General features: G+C 36.6%; 1 protein-coding gene across 1 annotated transcript in view; it reads left to right on the top strand.

Moving 5' to 3' along the window:
* Nucleotides 1-19,174, top strand: part of LOC130027669 (translation initiation factor IF-2-like) — a 125,105-nt gene extending 105,931 nt beyond the window's left edge. The window contains exon 3 of the mRNA XM_056118517.1: nucleotides 19,056-19,174. Coding sequence (XP_055974492.1) covers nucleotides 19,056-19,114 — 59 coding nt within the window. The 3' untranslated portion in view covers nucleotides 19,115-19,174. The remainder of the gene's footprint in view (nucleotides 1-19,055) is intronic.
* Nucleotides 19,175-19,539: the final 365 nt, after the last annotated feature.

Here is a 19,539-nt window from a genome sequence, read left to right as displayed (position 1 = left end):
AAATGAATTGGTTTCCTATTAATTATAAGTCTGGAGAGTAAACACAGAATGAGTGATGTATTTTCTTTGATTCTCACAAGACAGTCTTGAGGGAGTCTTTTCCTCATGGCATGCAGATGGTGGAGGGCGTGGAGTTTTAGTAATATAACTGTTCAGGTTGGAGTCCACAGAGATGTGTTAGTTGAAGGTTAAGAAATGCTGCTTGTCCCTAGCTCATCTTTGGGACTACATCATATTGGTGGGAGAATGTCTCTACAGTCATTTGTCCCAGAAGGCACTTCTCAAAGTTCACAAAACAAGGGAAAGAAGTCCAAAGGTACATTGTGGTAGCATTGGGAAGGTTCCAGTCCCCAAACCTCACCAAAGTTAGGTCACAGTCTGCAAGAAGAAATCACAAGGGTCCATAGGATCTCAAAGAATGCACTGAATTAAGATCAATAAAGACAGTTTGAGCACGTGGTAAGTCCAAGAAAAAGAGATGCCAGGTCATTACTGGCCAAACAGAATTTTTCTTGCATCCACATATCTTCTTGCTTTGACTTGTTCTATTTGGAGCGATGAAAAATTCCATCCACTCACTGCTTTAGGTGTAAAGAGGATAAGAACTGAGCAGAGAAGGGGCTCTCAGGCCCCTGGCAAGACTTCTTTCTCCTGCCTTTTTATTTATTTATCTATTTTTCGCTTTTTTGGGGTCACACCTGGCAATGCAGAGGGCTACCCCTCGCTCTGCACTCAGAAATTACTTCTGGCATTGCTCAGGGGACCATATGAGATGCTGGGAATCGAATCCAGGTCAGCCGCATGAAGGCAAATGCCCTACCCACTGTCTATCACTCCAGCCTCCTCTGCTGCCTTTTTAAACAAGGGAAGAAGAGAAACTGATTTAGATGGACATTGGAATTTCGATTAGTACTCTGTGCTGAACCTAATCCCACCTAAATTTACGTATGTGTGCATACATGAGCATGTTCATTTCGGACTAAGTGAAGTGTGACATTTTAATTTTTGTCAGCGAACACTCTGATAGACACTGACTTTAAATTATTTTCAAGATCCAAGGGTATACCAAAAGGAGAGAGAGAACAAAAGGGAATGTCCTGCCACAGGGGTGGGGTAGGATGGGTGGGTGGGGGTGGGGGGATGGGAGGGATGCTGGGAGCATTGGAGGTGGGGAATGGGCACTGGTGGAGGGATGGGTACTCAATCATTGTATAACTGAAACCCAAGCACAAAAATTTGTAAGTCTACAACTGTACCTCATGGTGTTTCACTAATAGAAATTAAAAAAATTAATAAAGATAAAAAAATAAAAGAACCAAGGGTATAGAGAACTACACATAGGATATGCAGGACACGGCGAGAAAAGAATAAAATTGTTTTTGTAGTGATTTATAAACCTTAGATATTAGGTATATAATGATTCTAGTTATGACCTTTGATTCTTCTGTATTTTCTCCTGATTCTCACAATCGACAAAATGGCAATAATCACAGATATTTACCATGTGCTTCGTTAAATCTTGTGAACTGTACAGTTTATACCTGAACTAAAGTTCATTTGAGATTAAATGTCTAAATATTAAAATACCTATCACATTTTCACAAAAAGACTTTTTTGAATATTGAAAGTTAAATATTAATACAATAAATAAAAACAAATATTAATGAAAGCAGTGAATTATTTAAAATGCTCACCATGCATGAGAAACTGAAATACTCTTTAATTGTCTTTCCATTTGACTGGATACTTCATGAGTTCAGAGAGTATGACAATGTGTTTGCCATCATATCCATGTATAAAAGTGTATGCACATGTGCCTATATACTAGAATACTTGCTCAGTAATTATCTGTTTTGTGAATAAAATAGCTTTTAAAGATAAGTAAGTTCTATTGACATATTTTATAGTTGAGTAAACTGAAACTTGGATATAACTCGTGTTTCAAATGTTTCTATATTGAAGAACATTTAACTAGTTTACTAATGAACATTGTGATAAAGTGGTTCTTTGTGCTTCCTGAGTCCAAACTGCCAGATGAGTTTTAGAATTCAACAAGCATCTTAATGCATGGGAGATGAAATGATCAGATGACTTTTCTGTCTATTTTCTTAATGAGCTACATTTGAAATGGGCTACAATAAAGAAAATGGTTTTAGCTTTAAATTTATTTACAAGTTCTATATTTTCTTGCAGGGCTGGGGTATAGGTACATAAAAGTATCTGATGAAGGTTATTAGTGATATAAAAGAATTAAAGCCTTTTTAAATTTTTTTTTCTTTTTGTGTCACAGCCGGTGTTGCACAGGAGTTACTCCTGTCTCATACACTCAGGAATTACTCCTGGTGGTGCTTGGGTGACCATATGGATGCTGGGAATCGAACCTGGGTAAGCCGTTTGCAAGGCAAATGCCCTACCCGCTGTGCTATCGCTCCAGCCCCATTAAAGCCTCTTAGGAAGCCACTGCTAAGGGGAATCAGTGTCTACAGGTAATGTGTTCTAGAATCAAAGATATTGGACTTGTGACTCTAGTCTAAAAATGATACAGAGCAAAACTATAAAAAGAGTTTAAAAGAATGAAGCATATTTTAATTGAGAATTTGCCTCTACCTATAATTTTTTTTCATATATTTGGCAAAGTTTTATTGTGTGCATTTTGGTCTCATGTTGATTATTTCCATCCAGAGGATACAAGTGTATTTTTCATATATGGAAGTGATGATATACTATTAGGTCATCTGAAAGTCTCCAGAGAGTTTAGAACAAGGTCCAATTATGTATATTTGTACATATGCATTCAGGTAATACTCATTGGACACTAGAATGTGCTAACTCATATGCTAAACATTTAGGAATACTAAGTAAATGAAATGGGAGTCCTGCTCTTTTGAAAGGTGAGAAGAAATGTGAATATACTATTAAAATACTATATGATGAAATATGTAAGACAGATACTTTAGGAAGAAGATTGAACAGTCTAATAGTAGGGGCTGCTGTACATTATTCAAAATAAAAATCTTGAATTCAAACAATCTTTATAATGGACAAGGCAAGAGCTCATGTTCCATAGACTCTCCTCTTCAAGACTAAAGTTTGAAATACACACTTGTGAGAAAGTGGGAGTATTAGAAATGCTTTTAGGTTGTAATTAACATATAAATGAACTAATAATGGCCTAATGAATAATGATTTTCTAGATTCCCAACCCCATCATCCACCCAAGACCTTCCCTCTCCCTCTGAAAGTCTTTGAAAAAGGGCAGCTTTTGATCTTCAGTGATGTATTTTTTATCAGTGTCAGCATCTTTCTCTTTTTCTTTATGGTGCAATATTGCTGTTCTAGCTCCAGCGTTCACAGCATCTACTCAAGAGATAGGATTAAGAGAACCAGTGGTACAAAGCTACATTTTACTTGTATATATCATCAAGAAAAATGGTGAACAGTATATTTGGATAGCCAGCCAGCAGTGTTTGGCTCAGGAAGCAATTTCACTGCTTCCTTTGTCTTAAATATTTCCTATATTTTTAATTTTTCAAATCATAATTTTAAAGTTTACTTGAAATTGAAGTTATGTGAAGAAACTTACAAAAAGGAAAATATTTGCAATTTTCTATTGGGGTACACTCTTCTTGGTCTTTTACAAGCCACAGGTAAGCCCTTTTGGCCAAGACTTAATATTGCAGAATCTATTTTTAACTACATAAGTACCTATATCATTACTTATTTGAAAGCAAGACCTATCATTTAAGGTTATTAGAATCTAAATAGCATGTATTCTTTGAAAGAAAAGCCTGAATTTTAATGCTAATTTCTGGCATTAACAGGGTGTAACAATTCCAAACACACTAATGGTGTTAGATCTATCTGAGAAAATATCACTAAATATTAAGTGAATTTTAACTCAATGAAACACATTTTTGTTTGTTTATTTGGGGGGCCACATCTGGCAGTGCCCAGGAGTGACTCCTTGTTCTATGCGCAGAGATAACTCCTCATGTAAAAGAACTCAGGAAACAGTGTGAAGTGCAGGGGATGAAAACTGGGTCTGCTTCATGCAAGGCAAGATCCTTATCCATTGCACAATCTCTCTGCCTTGTAAATAGTTTTGAGTATTGACTCCTACACTATGAATGTTGCACACTGAAATATACCTAGTGGTTCTTTTCTCAGAGGATTGCACAAAACTATCTATTTAGTTTCTAACTCTGTGCCAGACAATGTGTCCTATACTGTGTATGTAAGATAGATTAGTTCAATATGGCTTGTTGTATCGTAGAGCCTGTAGTCAAATACATGCTTTAAATCAATACAGAGTATTATTTTTAGAAATTTTATAACCATAACCCTTGTGACTGTAGGAGATATTACATCTCAGTTATGTATTTCAGGTTATATTACTCTAATTCTCAATGTTCTGTCAAAAACTATTTTGTCTATTGGGAATATTCTCATTATTAAAAACAAAAGCAAATAAAAGGTTTTGATTCTCTACTGTTTTCTTCCTTTTACTTCCCATAAGTTTGAACAATATTCAATGAACTTTCCAGATTAATAAATGAATCGAATTTTAGTGAGGACAATTTGCCTACTAAGGAAACATTTTCTTATAAAAAACAAAATCTCAACTAATAAAGAAAAGGATTTTTCCTCCTCCTTATGATCTAGAGCAACAACTTAGGAGAGAAAAGGGCAGAGCTAATAAAATAATACAAAATATCAAAGTTTATTATCATTTCTAAGTCAGAATTTAATAAAAAGCACTCAAGATTTTGGGAAAGATTTTTCTCAGACAAAATATGCTAGCTTGAATTATTAATAATTGAATCAAACTTTGAATATGCCATTGTTTTATTCTGTGGTTTAGTGTTCTATTAGAAATTCAGTCATTGAGGCCATGAAACTTCAATTGAATATAATGTTAAATGCATAGTACCTCATGCAAGTGATTGAAATCATCCAGACTACTCACAATATTGCAGACTGAAATATACTGAAAGTTAAGATGACAGCCATAAGGAAAATGCTTGTTAACAGCACGGGTTAGTAAATGTTACAAACATTTACTCTAGGATCTAGAATGATAGTACAGCAGGTAAGGTTCTTCCCTTGCACACAGTTGATCTGGATTTGAGCCCTGGCTTCCCAAATAGTCCCCCCTTTTTTTGGTTGGGATAAATACCTTTGATTATATAATATTTAGTAATCATGCTCAATCAACAAGGTCAAAGCCATATAGTCCCTTTGATCCCTGTCAGGAGTGATCCCTGAACATAGAACCAGGAGTAAGTCCTGAGCACCATCAGGTCAAGTTTAGTGTCCAAAAAAGATTTAAAGAGACAGAAAAATAATTGCAATTATCTTCTTATGCTCTTAACATATTTTTAAAAATATAAAAGTTTATTGGAAAGTAGAAGAGAAAGAAACTCCACACCTCTAAAGGAACTTACTTTAGAACTAAGTCTGCTCCTAATGAAATTTTGTCCTTAGTTTACTTCTCCAATAATAAAGTTACTCTTGCCTCTCATTCTCTGTGGGTCTGAGTTTCTAAACTCTCATTAAAGGAAGATGTATTGACATAAGAATTGCTTTACAACAGTGAAAGAAACAGATAAATCAACCTAAATGCTTTCCAAGTTTTTATGTTTTTTTTTTCCCTCACCTACATCCATGTCAGATGGTGTTCCAGCTGGTACTTATTCTCAAAGGTATATCTGAAGTTATTCTAACTTTTTTTATCAGCTGCAAATCAATTTCTTTTTATTCCAGTGAAGGAGGGTATATACGTGGGTAGGAGTGACTATATTCTAGGAGAACCTTAAGATCCCTGCTCATTTTTAAAGAAAGTGAAACATTTAGGCAAAGGAAAACATTTGAAAGCCATTTATCTTTATTATTTGGTAGTCTTTATCAACTACCAATTTATTCCATTCCATTCCATTCACTCTTGCTGAAACAGCCAAGATAAGTCTTTGAATCTTATGAATTCTTTTTCAGAGGACCTCTCCATATTTACATTCCTTTGAATAGTACTTTTTACTTTTAGATTTATCAGAACCCTTTCAGTAAAAACAAAACAAAACAAAACAAAAAACAAAAAAACTATTGTTGTCCATATTTTTGGACGAGCAACTGAAGATATAAAATGTTAACTGATTTATTCTACATCACACTTAATGAATGAAAAGTAAAGTCAGAAATTTAACTTATATAATTTGCTTATATTTATAGATAGTCTAATGTCTCCCCCCCTACTCCCCATTACTTCCATTCACGAAACAATGCTTTTCTATGCACTCACTTTATCACAGACAGTATTGTGCTTATGGGCATTTTACATTTATCTTGTTTCTTATAACCAAATCCTTATTCCTCTTTAATATGTTTTTGTGGGTCTTTGGACCACACCCAGAGGTCCTTAGGGCATACACCTGACTCTGCACTAAGAGATCACTCCTGATATGACTCAGGGAGCATTCTGGAGTGACAGTGGTCAATTCTGAGTCTTTCAGGTGCAAGGTAAGTACATACCTGCTACATTGCTCCAGTCCCTCCTCAAAATTCTGTGGGTGTATTTTTCCATGAGGTTTAAGGACTTAGTCTGGTGGCAATCCCCCATCCCGCCCCAGTAAATTTAAGCTTTAATGAATGACATTGTTACTAAGAGTTCTAGTTACACTGGAAAATAACAGAATTATAAACCTACTGTGAGTTCTAATATTTGGAACTATGTTGATGATCATTCCTTAATTGATCTAAAATTAAATAACCAAGACAAAATGTTATGAGAAAATTTTATTAGTATCTTTGATTTCCTCTTGTCCATGTGATCCAATCAACTTCACAATAATGATGAAGAAAGATATTAAACCCTGGTATTCCTTGCCTGAACCCCACTCACTGCACTATATAGAATATAGTTGTTGAATGAATAAATAGTGCCAATAACTTGGTTAATTATAACCATAGAAAGAAGATACTGATTATGAAAAATAATTTTTATAGGTTAAATAAAGTATACAATTATAAAACATGATTTTTTGCAATACGTTTTTACTAGGTATATCTATCAGTACTGACTAAATTTTGCTGTACTAATAACAAGCCCAAATTTTATTGACTTAATACAATATGTGCTACATATTGATAGAAGGTTGGCTTGGAACTCTGCTTCATATTGTTCTTATTCTAGGAACAAAGCTCAAATATCTGTAGGTTCCCATATCGGCACTTGAAAGCTCTTTCCAGTTTACACTCAGTTTAATACGAACTGAGCAAACCTAATACCTGCAACCACAGGGGGCCTGAGATGAAATTCTACCCTGGTTCAAAAGGTGAAGAACCAGAAATAACTAATGAATAATTCTTATAAAAGCAAGAAAGGGTTCATTTCCTTATGAGCTGTATCTGTATAGTATATTCTCCCACATTAAAGAGTTTCTATTTATTTGACAATTTTCTATTTGTGACACACTGTGCTAGTGGTTTATACATTCTCACCATTTACACAACAACCTAAAAGTGAAGAATTATTACTTTAAATAGATGAAGAAAATACAGTGAATTAAGATTAAGTAAGGTTAAGTAACATGTACACTTAGTTAGCTGAGGGGCCAATACTTTACCACAGGTCTGTCTGACTCCAAAAATGATGAGTAATAGTGCTTTTATATTCTAACTCTGAGATCTTCAGGTTCTATAACTCTGGTACGAATTTGTCTTTTGTGACCATTTTCATCATGTTCCTGACTATCCCTTTACTCGTGCTGCTAATTATGCATTCTTTTTCGTCAGTACAAAGTAATGTACTGATTAGAGTGTGGTATAAGAAATGCATTATGTTGATATTTCTTAACTTTTACCACAATTTATTCCATACTAAAGGGGCATCTCTATTCTCCTTCTTGATCAACTTTCAGTTGGGTCTAAACTATAATAGAGGGAGAGATGAGTGATGCATTAAATCTGAAAAACTTCAAATATTGTAAATAGGGCCAGACACCTGGACAATAAAGAGTAGACTTGAGGAAAAATGACATCCGAGAATGGAGAAACCTTGGGAAAGCAAGACTAATTAATCAAAGAGGGTAGTTTTCTGATTTTGGTTTAACAAGCAGGAGTTGAGGTGGGAGTTATGACTTTTTTTTTTTTTACTTTGGTAGGTGATAACTATAGCATGCCATCTGGCTGTTCTTTTACAAATTTATTATTGGTTTTTAGCTCATACACAGTGGGTGGGTGGCATGAGGCCTCAGGCTTTAGTAAATTGGCCAGGCAAGATTTTGACTTTGATGGGTTAGTGAAGCATATAATAACTTTGTCCAAGAGAAGTGACGGTTTTTATTTTAGTAAGACTTCAAGCACCTGTGCTTTGGACAAACTCTAGCTGCTCAGATGACCTCAATGTTCCTGGATAAAGATGCCTTCAGGTGAGACTGTGGTTGCTAGACCTTCAAATTAATAGGCACAAGTTAGACTGAGATTTTAGTTGAAGTTGAGTTGAGTTGATTTTTTTTTTTTATCTTGGAAAGAGTAAACATATTTGCGTTTAAACGTCAGGAAAGCTGAGTTTTAAGTTTGATATAACACTAGTGAGGTTCTAGCTTTGTACTGTTCATAGCAGTCCTGTGTAGGCAGTGCTAGACCAGCTGTCCCACATTCTGTTCGTCTTTATGCTGTGTCACCTGTCTTTAAGGCCAAGAGAGAAAAGTGTGAAAGAAGTGAACTATATGGTATAAAATTGACTTGAAATTTGCTAATTGATGAAACTTTTTTATGAAGGCCAGTACCAGAGATCCATACTGTGTAATTTCCTAGGAAAGTGTGGTAGATTTTTATGAATGAATAACTAAAGATGAATGAAAGCCCTTATTAGGAAGAGAGTGTTATTTTCTTGCAGTTGAAGTGAAAAACTATAGCTCAAACTATATATTGCAATCTTAGTCAAGAAGGCAGTTAAAGAGAATTTTATCCTTAGATCTCTCTAAGGCCAGGTAAGTGAGATAAAAAAAGAGAAGAAAGTGGAGCCTAGGCCTCAATGCTTTAAGTGAAATACAGGGAAAAGAGAGATATGGTTATACTTGCTACTATTACAGAAAGAATGATTGGGACACAAATGATTTCAACAGAGAATCAAGGTCTCAGAGAGCAGAGTTAAATTTCCAGGAGCAGGCTAAGATAAAAGTTGCCATAATATCTTTTAAGAATAATTTCATAAATTTGAAATATTATAATGATTGAATAAGTTGGTTACTAGGATATGTGGATACATTCCAGCTGAGAAAGTTAAGATGATTAGTACAAAATATTTAAACCACTAATAGGTGAATTACTACAAGGAAGTTAATACCTTTGTTCTAAAGAAACACGCTGGAGAAATTTGTGGAATCCATATTGTCATAGGAAGGCAATAATCAGGCAGAAAACAGCAGATTGGTACTTGATCTATATCTATTTTAAGATTAATGTTCTAATGATTGGGATTACCCAAGAATGGAAGTTGAAAATTGACAAAATGCTCCAGGCAGACCCAAACTCACTGATTTTATCTTTCTAACTTTGGAAGAATGTTAATGGTAAAATTCAGAGAAAGATAATAGAAAAACAACTTTCTTATGTAGAAAAACACCAGGAAAGCACATAGTAACAAGTCATTAAATAGCAAGAAATATCAGTACATTGAATAAGAAAGAGAAATTAGTTTAGATAATGTTATCAGAGCTCTTTATAACAATTTAGGTCATCAAAAGCAAAGAGTACTGCAAGCTGTAATGGCTGAAATGTCTAAGGAAATACAGCACAGTAACTGTAGTGTGCTGTCCTCAAAGTATGTAGCAGCAAAGTTCATTATTTAAAACTTGAATATATCTAAATGAAGCATAGATTATTAATCATATTGATTAATTATTGTAAAAGATATGATATACTAATATAAGATATTTATAATGGGAAAAATTTCATATGTGGAAACTTTACTAGCTTCATTTTTTAAATTTGAAACTATTATTGAATTATTAAAAAAATTTGAATTGCTACAGTGTTAGATAAGCCTTTGGGCAGTTTCAAAGAAAAATGCAAAGAATCACATGTTTTGAGAAGCACTGTTTTTCTTTTCTTTTTCTTTTTTATTTTTTTAACGAATCACTATGAGATACAGTTATAGACTTAAAAACTTTCGTGATTACATTTCAGCCATACTCCACCAGTACCCATTTTCCACCACCAATGTTTCCAGTATCCCTCCTGCCACCCCTCCCACATCCCCTCCCACCTCCCCTACCCCCACCCCATGCCTCTGTGGCAGGGATATTCCCTTTTACTCTCTCTCCCTTTGGGGTGTTATGGTTTGCAATATGGGTCCTAAATGGCCATCATGTTTGGTCCATAGTCTACTTTCGGCACATATTTCCCATCCTGAACAAGCCCTCCAAGCATCATTTACTTGGTGGTCCCTTCGCTCTCTCAGCTGCCTTTTCCCCCAGCATTGAGGCTGGCTTCCAAGCCATGGAGTGATCCTCCTGGCCCTTATCTCTTATCATCCTTGGGTGTAAGTCTCCCATTCTGTTACTTTATATTCCACAAATTAGTGCAGTAATTCTGTCCCTCTCTTTCTGACTCACTTCACTTAGCATGATGCTCTCCATGTCAATTCACTTATATGCAAATTTCATGACTTAATCTTTTCTGACAGCTACGTAGTATTCCATTGTGTAGATGTACCAAAGTTCCTTTAACTAGTCATCTGTTCTCAGGCACTCGGGTTTTTTTTCCAGATTCTGGCTATTGTACATAGTGCTGCAATAAACATACAAGTGCAGATGTCATTTTTACTGTACTTTTTTGCCTCTCTGGGATATAGTCCCATAAGTAGTATTGCTGGGGCAAATGGAAGCTCAATTTCTAGTATTTTGATAAAAGTTCATATTGTTTTCCAAAAGAGCTGAACCAGTCAGTATTCCCACCAGCAGTGAAGAAGAGTCCTCTTCTCCCCACATCCACATCAACAATGGTTGCTTTTGTTCTTTTGGCTGTGTGGCAGTCTCTGTGGTGTGAGATAATATCTCATTGTTGTTTTGATCTGCATATCCCTGATGATGAGTGATAAAGAGCATTTTTTTCATGTGCCTTTAGGCCATGCGGATTTCTTCTTTGAGAAAGTTTTTGTTTCTTTAATCTCTCCATTTTCTGATGGGATTGCATGTTTTCTTCTCTTAGAGTTCAAGCAGTTGCCTTGACATCTTTGATATTAACCTCTTATCAGATGGGTATTGGGTGAATATCCTTTCCCATTCTGTAGATTGTCTTTGTATTCTGTTCCCTTTTTCTTTTGAGTAACAGAATCTTCTTAGTTTTTTTTTATTAATTTTTATTAGTGAAACACCTTGAGGTACAGTTGTAGACTTACAAATTTTTGTGCTTGGGTTTCGATTATACAATGATCAAATACCCATCCCTCCACCAGTGTCCGTTTTCCACCACCATTGATCCAGGTATCCCTCCCACCCCCATCCCCCCATCCCACCCTGCCTCTGTGGCAGGGCATTCCCTTTTGTTCTCTCTCACCTTTTGGGTGTTGTGGTCTGCAAAAGAGGCATTGAGTGGCAACCATATTCAGTTCATAGTCTACTTTCAACATACACTCCAATCCTGGGAGGATCCTCCAAACACCCTTTATTTGGTGCTCCCTTCTCTATCTGAACTGACCTTTCCCTAGAATGCCCTGCTGGCCTCTAAGCCATGGAGTAATCCTCCTGGTACTGATCTTGGCTATTCTTGGGCATTAATCTCCTATTTTGTTACTTTATATCCCCCAGATCAATGCAATCTTTTTATGTCTATTCCTCTCTTTCTGACTCATTTCACTTAGCATGATACTTTCCATGTAGTACCACTTGAATGTAAATTTCATGACTTCTGCCTTGCACGCAGCCAACATGGCTGACTTGAGTTTGATTCCTCCACCCCTTTCGAAGAGCCTGTCAAGCTACCGAGAGTATCTCACCCACAAGGCAGAGCCTGGCAATTTACCCGTGACATATTCGATATGCCAAACACAGTAACAACAAAGTCTCACAATGGAGACGTTACTGGGCCCGCTCGAGAAAATCAATGAAGAACGACATCTTTTCTAAATACTACATAGTACTCCATTGTGTAGATATACTAAAGTTTTTTTAACCAGTCATCTGTTCTCAGGTACTCAGGTTTTTTCCAAATTCTAGCTACTGTAAATAGTGCTGCAATGAACAAACAAGTGCAGATGTCACTTCGACTATACTTTTTTGCCTCTCTGGGATATATTCCCAGGAGTGGTATTGCTGGGTCAAATGGGAGCTCAATTTCTAATTTTTTGAGAATCGTCCATACTGTTTTCCAAAAGGGCTGAACCAGTTGGCATTCCCATCAAGAGTGAAGGAGTGTCCCTTTCTTGCCACATCCGCGCCTGCTTTGGTTGCTTTTGTTATTTTGGATATGGGCCAGTTTCTGAGGTGTGAGATGGTATCACTGTGGTTTTGATCTGCATCTCCCTGATGATTAATGATGTAGAGCATTTTCTCATGTGCCTTTTTGCCATTCGGATTTCTTCTTTAAGAAACTTTCTATTCATTTCATTGCCCCATTTTTTGATGGGGTTGGATGTTTTCTTCTTGTGGAGTTCAACCAGTACTTTATATATCCTTGATATCAACCCCCCGCCCCCCTCCCCAGGGGCTGGAGCTATAGCACAGCGGTAGGGCGTTTGCCTTGCAGGCAGCCAACATGGCCGACTCGAGTTCAATTCCTCCGCCCCTCTTGGAGAAACCGGCAACTACCGACAGCGAGAGTATCTCACCCGCACGTCAGAGCCTGGCAAGCTACCCATGATGTACTCGATATGCCAAAACACAGTAACAACAAGTCTCATGATGGAGATGTTACTGGGCCTGCTCAAGCAAATCAATGAACAACGGGAGGACCGTGACCATGATCAACCCCTTGTCAGATGTGTATTCGGTGAATATCCTTTCCCATTCTGTAAACTGTCTTTGTATTTTGGTCACTGTTTCTTTGGAGGTGCAGAAACTTCTTAGTTTAAGATAGTCCCATTTATCTATCTCTGTATTCACTTGCTCTGCCAGTGGCGTGCCATCTTTGAAGATACAATTAGCTTCAATGTCATGGAGGGTTTTGCCAACTTTGTCTTCAATGTACCTTATGGTTTCTGGTCTGATGTTGAGGTCTTTAATCCATTTTGATCTTACTTTTGTACATGGTGTTAGGCAGAGTTCTGAGCCCACTTTTTTGCATGTAGCTGTCCAGTTCTGCCAGCACACTTTGTTAAAGAGGCTTTCCTTACTCCACTTCACATTTCTTGCACCTTTATCAAAGATTAGATGATCATATGATTGAGGGGAGATGTCAGTGTATTCAACCCTGTTCCATTGGTCTGCAGCTCTCCCTTTGTTCCAGTACCATGCTGTTTTAATTATTACTGCTTTGTAGTACCACAAGCCTACAGCAAGCATCACCCTCAAGGGGAAAAACTGAGAGCCTTCCCTCTAAGATCAGGGATGAGACAAGGATGCCCACTCTCTCCACTGCTGTTCAATAAAGTACTGGAAGTACTTGCAATAGCAATTAGTGAAGAAAAAGATATTAAGGACATTCAGGTTGGAAAGGAAGAAATCAAGCTCTCACTATTCGCAGATGATATGATACTATACTTAGAGGACCCTATAACCTACACCAAGAAACTCCTAGAAACAATAGACTTGTATAGTAAAGTTGCAGGCTATAAAATCAATACCCAAAAGTCCATGGCTTTCCTATACACAAACAGTGAGAGAGAAGAAAGCAATATGAAAAAAAATCCCGTTCACAATTGTGCCCCAGAAAATCAAGTACCTAGGAATCAGCTTAACTAAGGAAGTAAAAGACCTGTACAAAGAAAACTACAAAACGCTACTTCAGGAAATAAAAGAAGACATGAGAAAATGGAAAGATATCCCCTGCTCATGGGTCGGGAGAATTAACATTGTCAAAATGGGAATACTTTCCAAAGCACTGTACAAATTCAATGAGATACCTATTACAATACCCATGACATTCTTCAAAGAACTGGAGCAAACACTCCTGAAATTCATATGGAACAATAAGCCCCCACGTATAGCTAAAGCAATTCTTGGGAAAAAGAAAATGGGAGGAAGCAACCTCCCAAACTTCAAACTCTACTACAAAGAATCTTCTTAGTTTAAGATAGTCCCATTTGTTTATCTCTGTTTCCACTTGCTTGGTCAGTGGCATTTCATCTTTGAAGATTCCTTTAGCTTTAATGGTGTGGAGAGTTTTGCCATTCTTTTCTTCAATGTATCTTATGAATTTTAGTCTGATGTTGAGGTCTTTAATCCATTTTGATCTGACTTCTGAGCATGGTGTTAGGTAAAAAAAAAGAACCCATTTTTTGTTTGTTTTTGCATGTAGCTGCCCAGTTTTGCCAGCACTATTTGATAAAGAGGCTTTCCTTGCTACTCTTCACATTTCTTGCTCCCTTAACAAAGATTAGATGATCATATATTTGAGAGTGTGTGTAAGGATATTCAACCCTTTCCATTTATCTGCACTTGGCTTTTTCCCCAATATCATGCTGTTTTAATTATTACCACTTTGTAATAGATTTTGATGTTGGGGAAGGTGGTGCCTCCCATTTTCTTTTTCCCAAGAATTTCTTTAGCTATTCGTGGGGGTTTGATTTTCCATGTGAATTTCAGGAGTGTTTGATTAATTTGCTTGAAGAATTTCATGGGTATCCTTATAGGAATTGCATCGATCTGTATAATACTTTGGGATTAATGCCATTTTAACAATGTTAATTGTCCCAATCCATGAGAAGGGATGTGTTCCCATTTCTTTGTGTCCTATTTTATGTTTTGAAGTAAAGTTTTGTAGTTTTCTTTGTAAAGGTCTTTTATCTCCTTATTTAAGTGGACTCCCAGTATATGATTTTCTAAGTCATGATTGTGGATATGAATGCTTTTACTTCATATAGTTTTCTTCTCTCTGTGTATATTATTTGTTTATAGGAAAGTCATGGATTTTTTTATATTGATTTTATAGCCTGTGATTTTACTATACAAGTCTTTTGTTTCTAGGAGTTTCTTGGTATAAGATTTAGGGTTCTCTAAATATAGTATCGTATCATCTGAAAATAGTAAGAGCTTGATTTCTTCCTTTCCTATCTGTACTTCCAGTACTATAGTGAATAAATGTGGAGAGAGTAGGCATCCTGTCTTGTCCCTGATCTTAGAGGGAAGGCTCTTAGTTTTTCCCTATTGAGGATAATGCTTGCCATAAGCTTGTGGTGATGGCTTTGACTATATTGAGGAAAGTTTCTTCAATGTCCATTTTGGTAAGCATTTCATCATAAACAGGTGCTGGATCTTGTCAAATGCTTTATCTTCATCTATTGATATGATGAAATGGTTCTTAAATTTTCTTTTATTGCTCTGTTATATTATGTTGATTGACTTATGAATGTTAAACTATCCTAGTGTCCCCAGGATGATCATGGTGTATGATCTCTTTGATGAATTGTTGGATTCTATTTGCTAATATTCTGTGTTCATCAGGGATATCGACCTGTAATTTTCTTTTATCGTGGTGTCTCTGTTTTTGGTATTAGGGTGATATTTGCCTCATAGAAACTGTTTGAGAGTGTTTCTATTTCTTCACTTTCCTGGAAAAAAGCTTCAAAAGAACTGTCAAGATTTCCTCTTTAAATCTTTGGAAGAATTTGCTTGTGAATCTATTTGGACCTGGGCTTTCGTTTTTGGAAGAGTTTTGATTACAGTTTCAATTTCCTTTACAGTAATAGGTCTATTCAGGTATTCCAAATCTTCTTGGTTCAGCATTGGGAGGTTATAGGAATCTAGATATTTATCCATTTCTTCTAACTTCCCTTGTTTCGTGACATACAGTCTTTCAAAGTAATCTCTGATGATCTTTTGAATTTCTTTGGTTTCTATTGTGATGTACCCCTTTTCTTTTTTATTTGGTTTATTAAGACTCTCTCTCTCTTTTCTGAGTCTTGCTAGTGGTGTGTCAATTTCGTTTATTTTCTCAAAGAACTAACTCTTTGTTTCATTGATCTTTCAGATTGTTCTTTGGGTTTCCATGTTGTTAATTTCTGCTGTAAGTTTTATTATTTCTTTCCTTCTACCTGGTTTGGGCTTCTTTTGTTGGTCCTTTTTTAAGGTCTTGAGCTGCAAAATCAGTTTATTTATGTGGGCCCTTTCTTCCTTCCTGAGAAATGCCTGCAGAGCAATAAATTTTCCCCTTGACACTGCTTTAGCTGTGTCCCAGAGGTTCTGGTAGGTCATGCCTACATTCTTATTTGTTTCCAGGTATCTTTTGATTTCTTCCTTGATTTACTCCTTGAAACATTCATTGCTCAAAATTGAGTTGTTTAATTTTCAGGCGTTTGATTTTATTCTCTGCCTAGAGGCCACACTCCCTGCCACGTTGTGCCTGTGACAAAGTTGGCTGTGTCAGTGCCCAAGAAGAATTAAAGTCCACTTCTGATGTAGTTCTAACCTCACTGGGGAACCCCTTCGCCCGGGTGCTGGGGTGCACCTTGGCCAAGGAGGGGGGTGTTCTTGCAGTTCCCTGGGTCAGTTTTCTGGGCACGCTACCCAGGAAGCTGAGAAGCATAATTTGTCCTCATTTCAGTACATCAGTATCAAGAGCAAGCAAAGCAGAAGTTCATGGATGGTCACTGTTTAGTTCAACCAACAATCAACCAACAATACTAAGGAAAAAAATCTTTGTGTATTGGGGGATGGGGTGGAGAGCAAGGAGAGATGGCAGGGTGTGAACCCAAAGCCTCAAAATGGCAAAACAAACACTTTACTACTGAGCCATATCCTTGTCCCTTCTTAAGCTGCAGTTTTAAAACCTAAAAAAGAAGCAGTAGATATAGCTAATGAGGCAGAGGACTGAAAATGCCTATTACTACACATTATGGAGATCGTATCATTAAACAGTGCTGCTGACAATTTCAGCACTGGGATGTAAGAAACATAGAGCTCAGAGAAGTAATGGAAATAAAGAGCTTCACATACATGTATTGAAAAAAAATAAGGGCACTTAAATTGGCTGTCTGTTCCTATTTGCAACTATTGATATAATACAAACTCACAAAAAAAAGAAGTTAGAAATAGAAATAGAGATAACTGAATGATTTCCTGCCACACATAATAGTCCATGAAATTACAGTTATCTATCATTTTGGTAAACTGAGCTTAATCTCAGAGGTTGTAGATGATTTTTAGCTCCTCTCAGCTCTACTGGACACTTGACTAGGCTGATACTAAGATTCTCTGTTTCAACTGTCCTTCCCTCAGATTCTGAGAGTCTATTCTGACACAGGGCATTAATGAGCACTAAGTTTGGAAGCACAATTTTGCCTGTTTTCTTTTAGGGCATGAACACCTGGTTTATTTCCTCCAATCTTTGAAACAAAGTCCCTAAGTGCACTGTTCAGGTGCCAACACATTATCTTCTAATTCTATTTTCTTCCCCTTCCATATTTATAGTTGCCTAGTATATGTATGAATAGTTTTAAACTAATTACACCTCCCCCATTCCTCAAAGACGGACAGAATAATTTTATAGCAGGTAAGGTGCTTGCCTTGCATGTGGCCAAACTAGGTTCAATTTCTGGCACTCATATGATTGCAGCTGTAAGACCCCAATGTAGAATCATTTTAGAAAATTATAATACGTAGTAACTTTATTTTTGAAGCTTTTGATTATTTTTGAAAATCAACTTTATGATTGATTTTCACAATTGACAGAACTGCTCAAATTTTACTGACACAGAAACAATTTATCAGAGAGAATGTTTTTATAGTGGGGACTGGGAGAGGCTATTCTTTTGATTTTATGAATCATCGTGAGGTACAGTTACAGACTTGCAAACTTTTGTGCTTACATTTCAGTCATACAATGTTCTAGTACCCATTTCTCTACCTGTGCCTATTCTCCACCACCAATGATCCCAGTATCCCTCCCACCACCCCCACCGCATCCACCCCACCCCACCCCACCCCGGTGACAGGGCTTTTTCTTTTGCTCTCTCTCACTCCTTTTGGGTGTTGTGGTTTGCAATAGAGGTATTGAGTGGCCATCATTCAATCTATAGTCTACTTTCAACATGCATCTCCCAACCGGAGCGGGCCCTCCAAGCACCCTTTACTTGGTGGTTCCCTTCTCTATCTGAGTTGGCTTTCCCCCCAGCATGTGAGGCCAGCTTCCAAGCTGTGGAGCAACTGGAAGAGGCTATTCTTGAGATCTTTCAGCTTTGATGTTTGCAGTGTCTGTGCTGTCGTTGGTAGGTGAAATAGGTACTCAATTCATCTATGGGGTCTAGATTCTCTAGATTATTACACAGAAAAAAGGACATTTTCTTCTTTCAGGAAGGAAGTCCCAACTTTAACCAAAGATATTTCTTTTTTTTAAAGTTTAAAAAGTCCTGATTTTATTTATTTTTAACATTTTTAAAATTCTTTCAATATTGTTATTTTATTTTTTTATTAGTGAGACTCCACGTGGCACAGTTGTTGACCTTACAAGTTTTTGTACTTGGGTTTCAGTAATACAATGATCGAGTACTCATCCCTCCACCAGTGCCCATTCTCTACCACCAATGATCCCAGTAACCCTCCCACCCCTCCCATACCCCCATCCCATCCCACATCTGTGGCAGGGCATTCCGTTTTGTTCTTTCTCTCCTTTTTAACCAAAGATATTTCTTAATGCTATAATTAGGTGGTTTAAAGATTCTACCTTTAGTTATCTACATAGTTTCACAGCCAGTGAAATATTTTTAAAATAAAAACCTTGTTTGTTTGATTTTGAATATTTTTAAGTCCTGGACCACACTTAGTTGACCTAGCTTTTGTAGTACTCAGGCCCATTCATTGCCTGCAATAGAATCCTGTATGTAAGTCATATGCTCAACCACCGAGCTATCTCTTTACCACTGTTTTTGAAATTTTAACACACTCCAAATCTTATTTTATCAGAAATGGTTGTCTTTCTGGTTTGGGGGCCATATCCAGCTGTGTTCAGAGCTAATTCCTGATTCTGTGCTCAAGGATCACAACTGGCAGGTCTCAGGGGTGCTAGATGTTGAACTGGGTCAGCCAAGTGCCAGGTAAGTACCTTATTCCCTGTATTATGCAGCCTCAAAAGTGGTTTTTCTTTTATAAAAATATAGGACTATATTATATTTATATCTCAAACACATTATTTTTAAAAATTTTGTATTTTTACAATTATTAACATGTTAAAGTAGTGGACATGTTTGTATTATTTATACTCCTAAATTTCTATGATTTTTCTGAAATTCCAGACCATAATTTGGTTCGTATAGTCCTTCTCAGAAATAATGCTGAGTCTACTTCCTTATAGTTTTGGGAATATATTCCCTCTCCTTATTTTATTGCTTATGTACAGTTTAATTTCCACTAGAAATGTTTCAGGTGTGCATTGAAAATCAACATGTAT

This window comes from Sorex fumeus, unplaced genomic scaffold (assembly GCF_029834395.1).
Source record: "Sorex fumeus unplaced genomic scaffold, SorFum_2.1 ptg000037l, whole genome shotgun sequence".
Lineage (NCBI taxonomy): Eukaryota > Metazoa > Chordata > Mammalia > Eulipotyphla > Soricidae > Sorex > Sorex fumeus.
The sequence above is the reverse complement of the archived record's forward strand: the minus strand, read 5'-3'. Positions and strand labels throughout refer to the sequence as shown.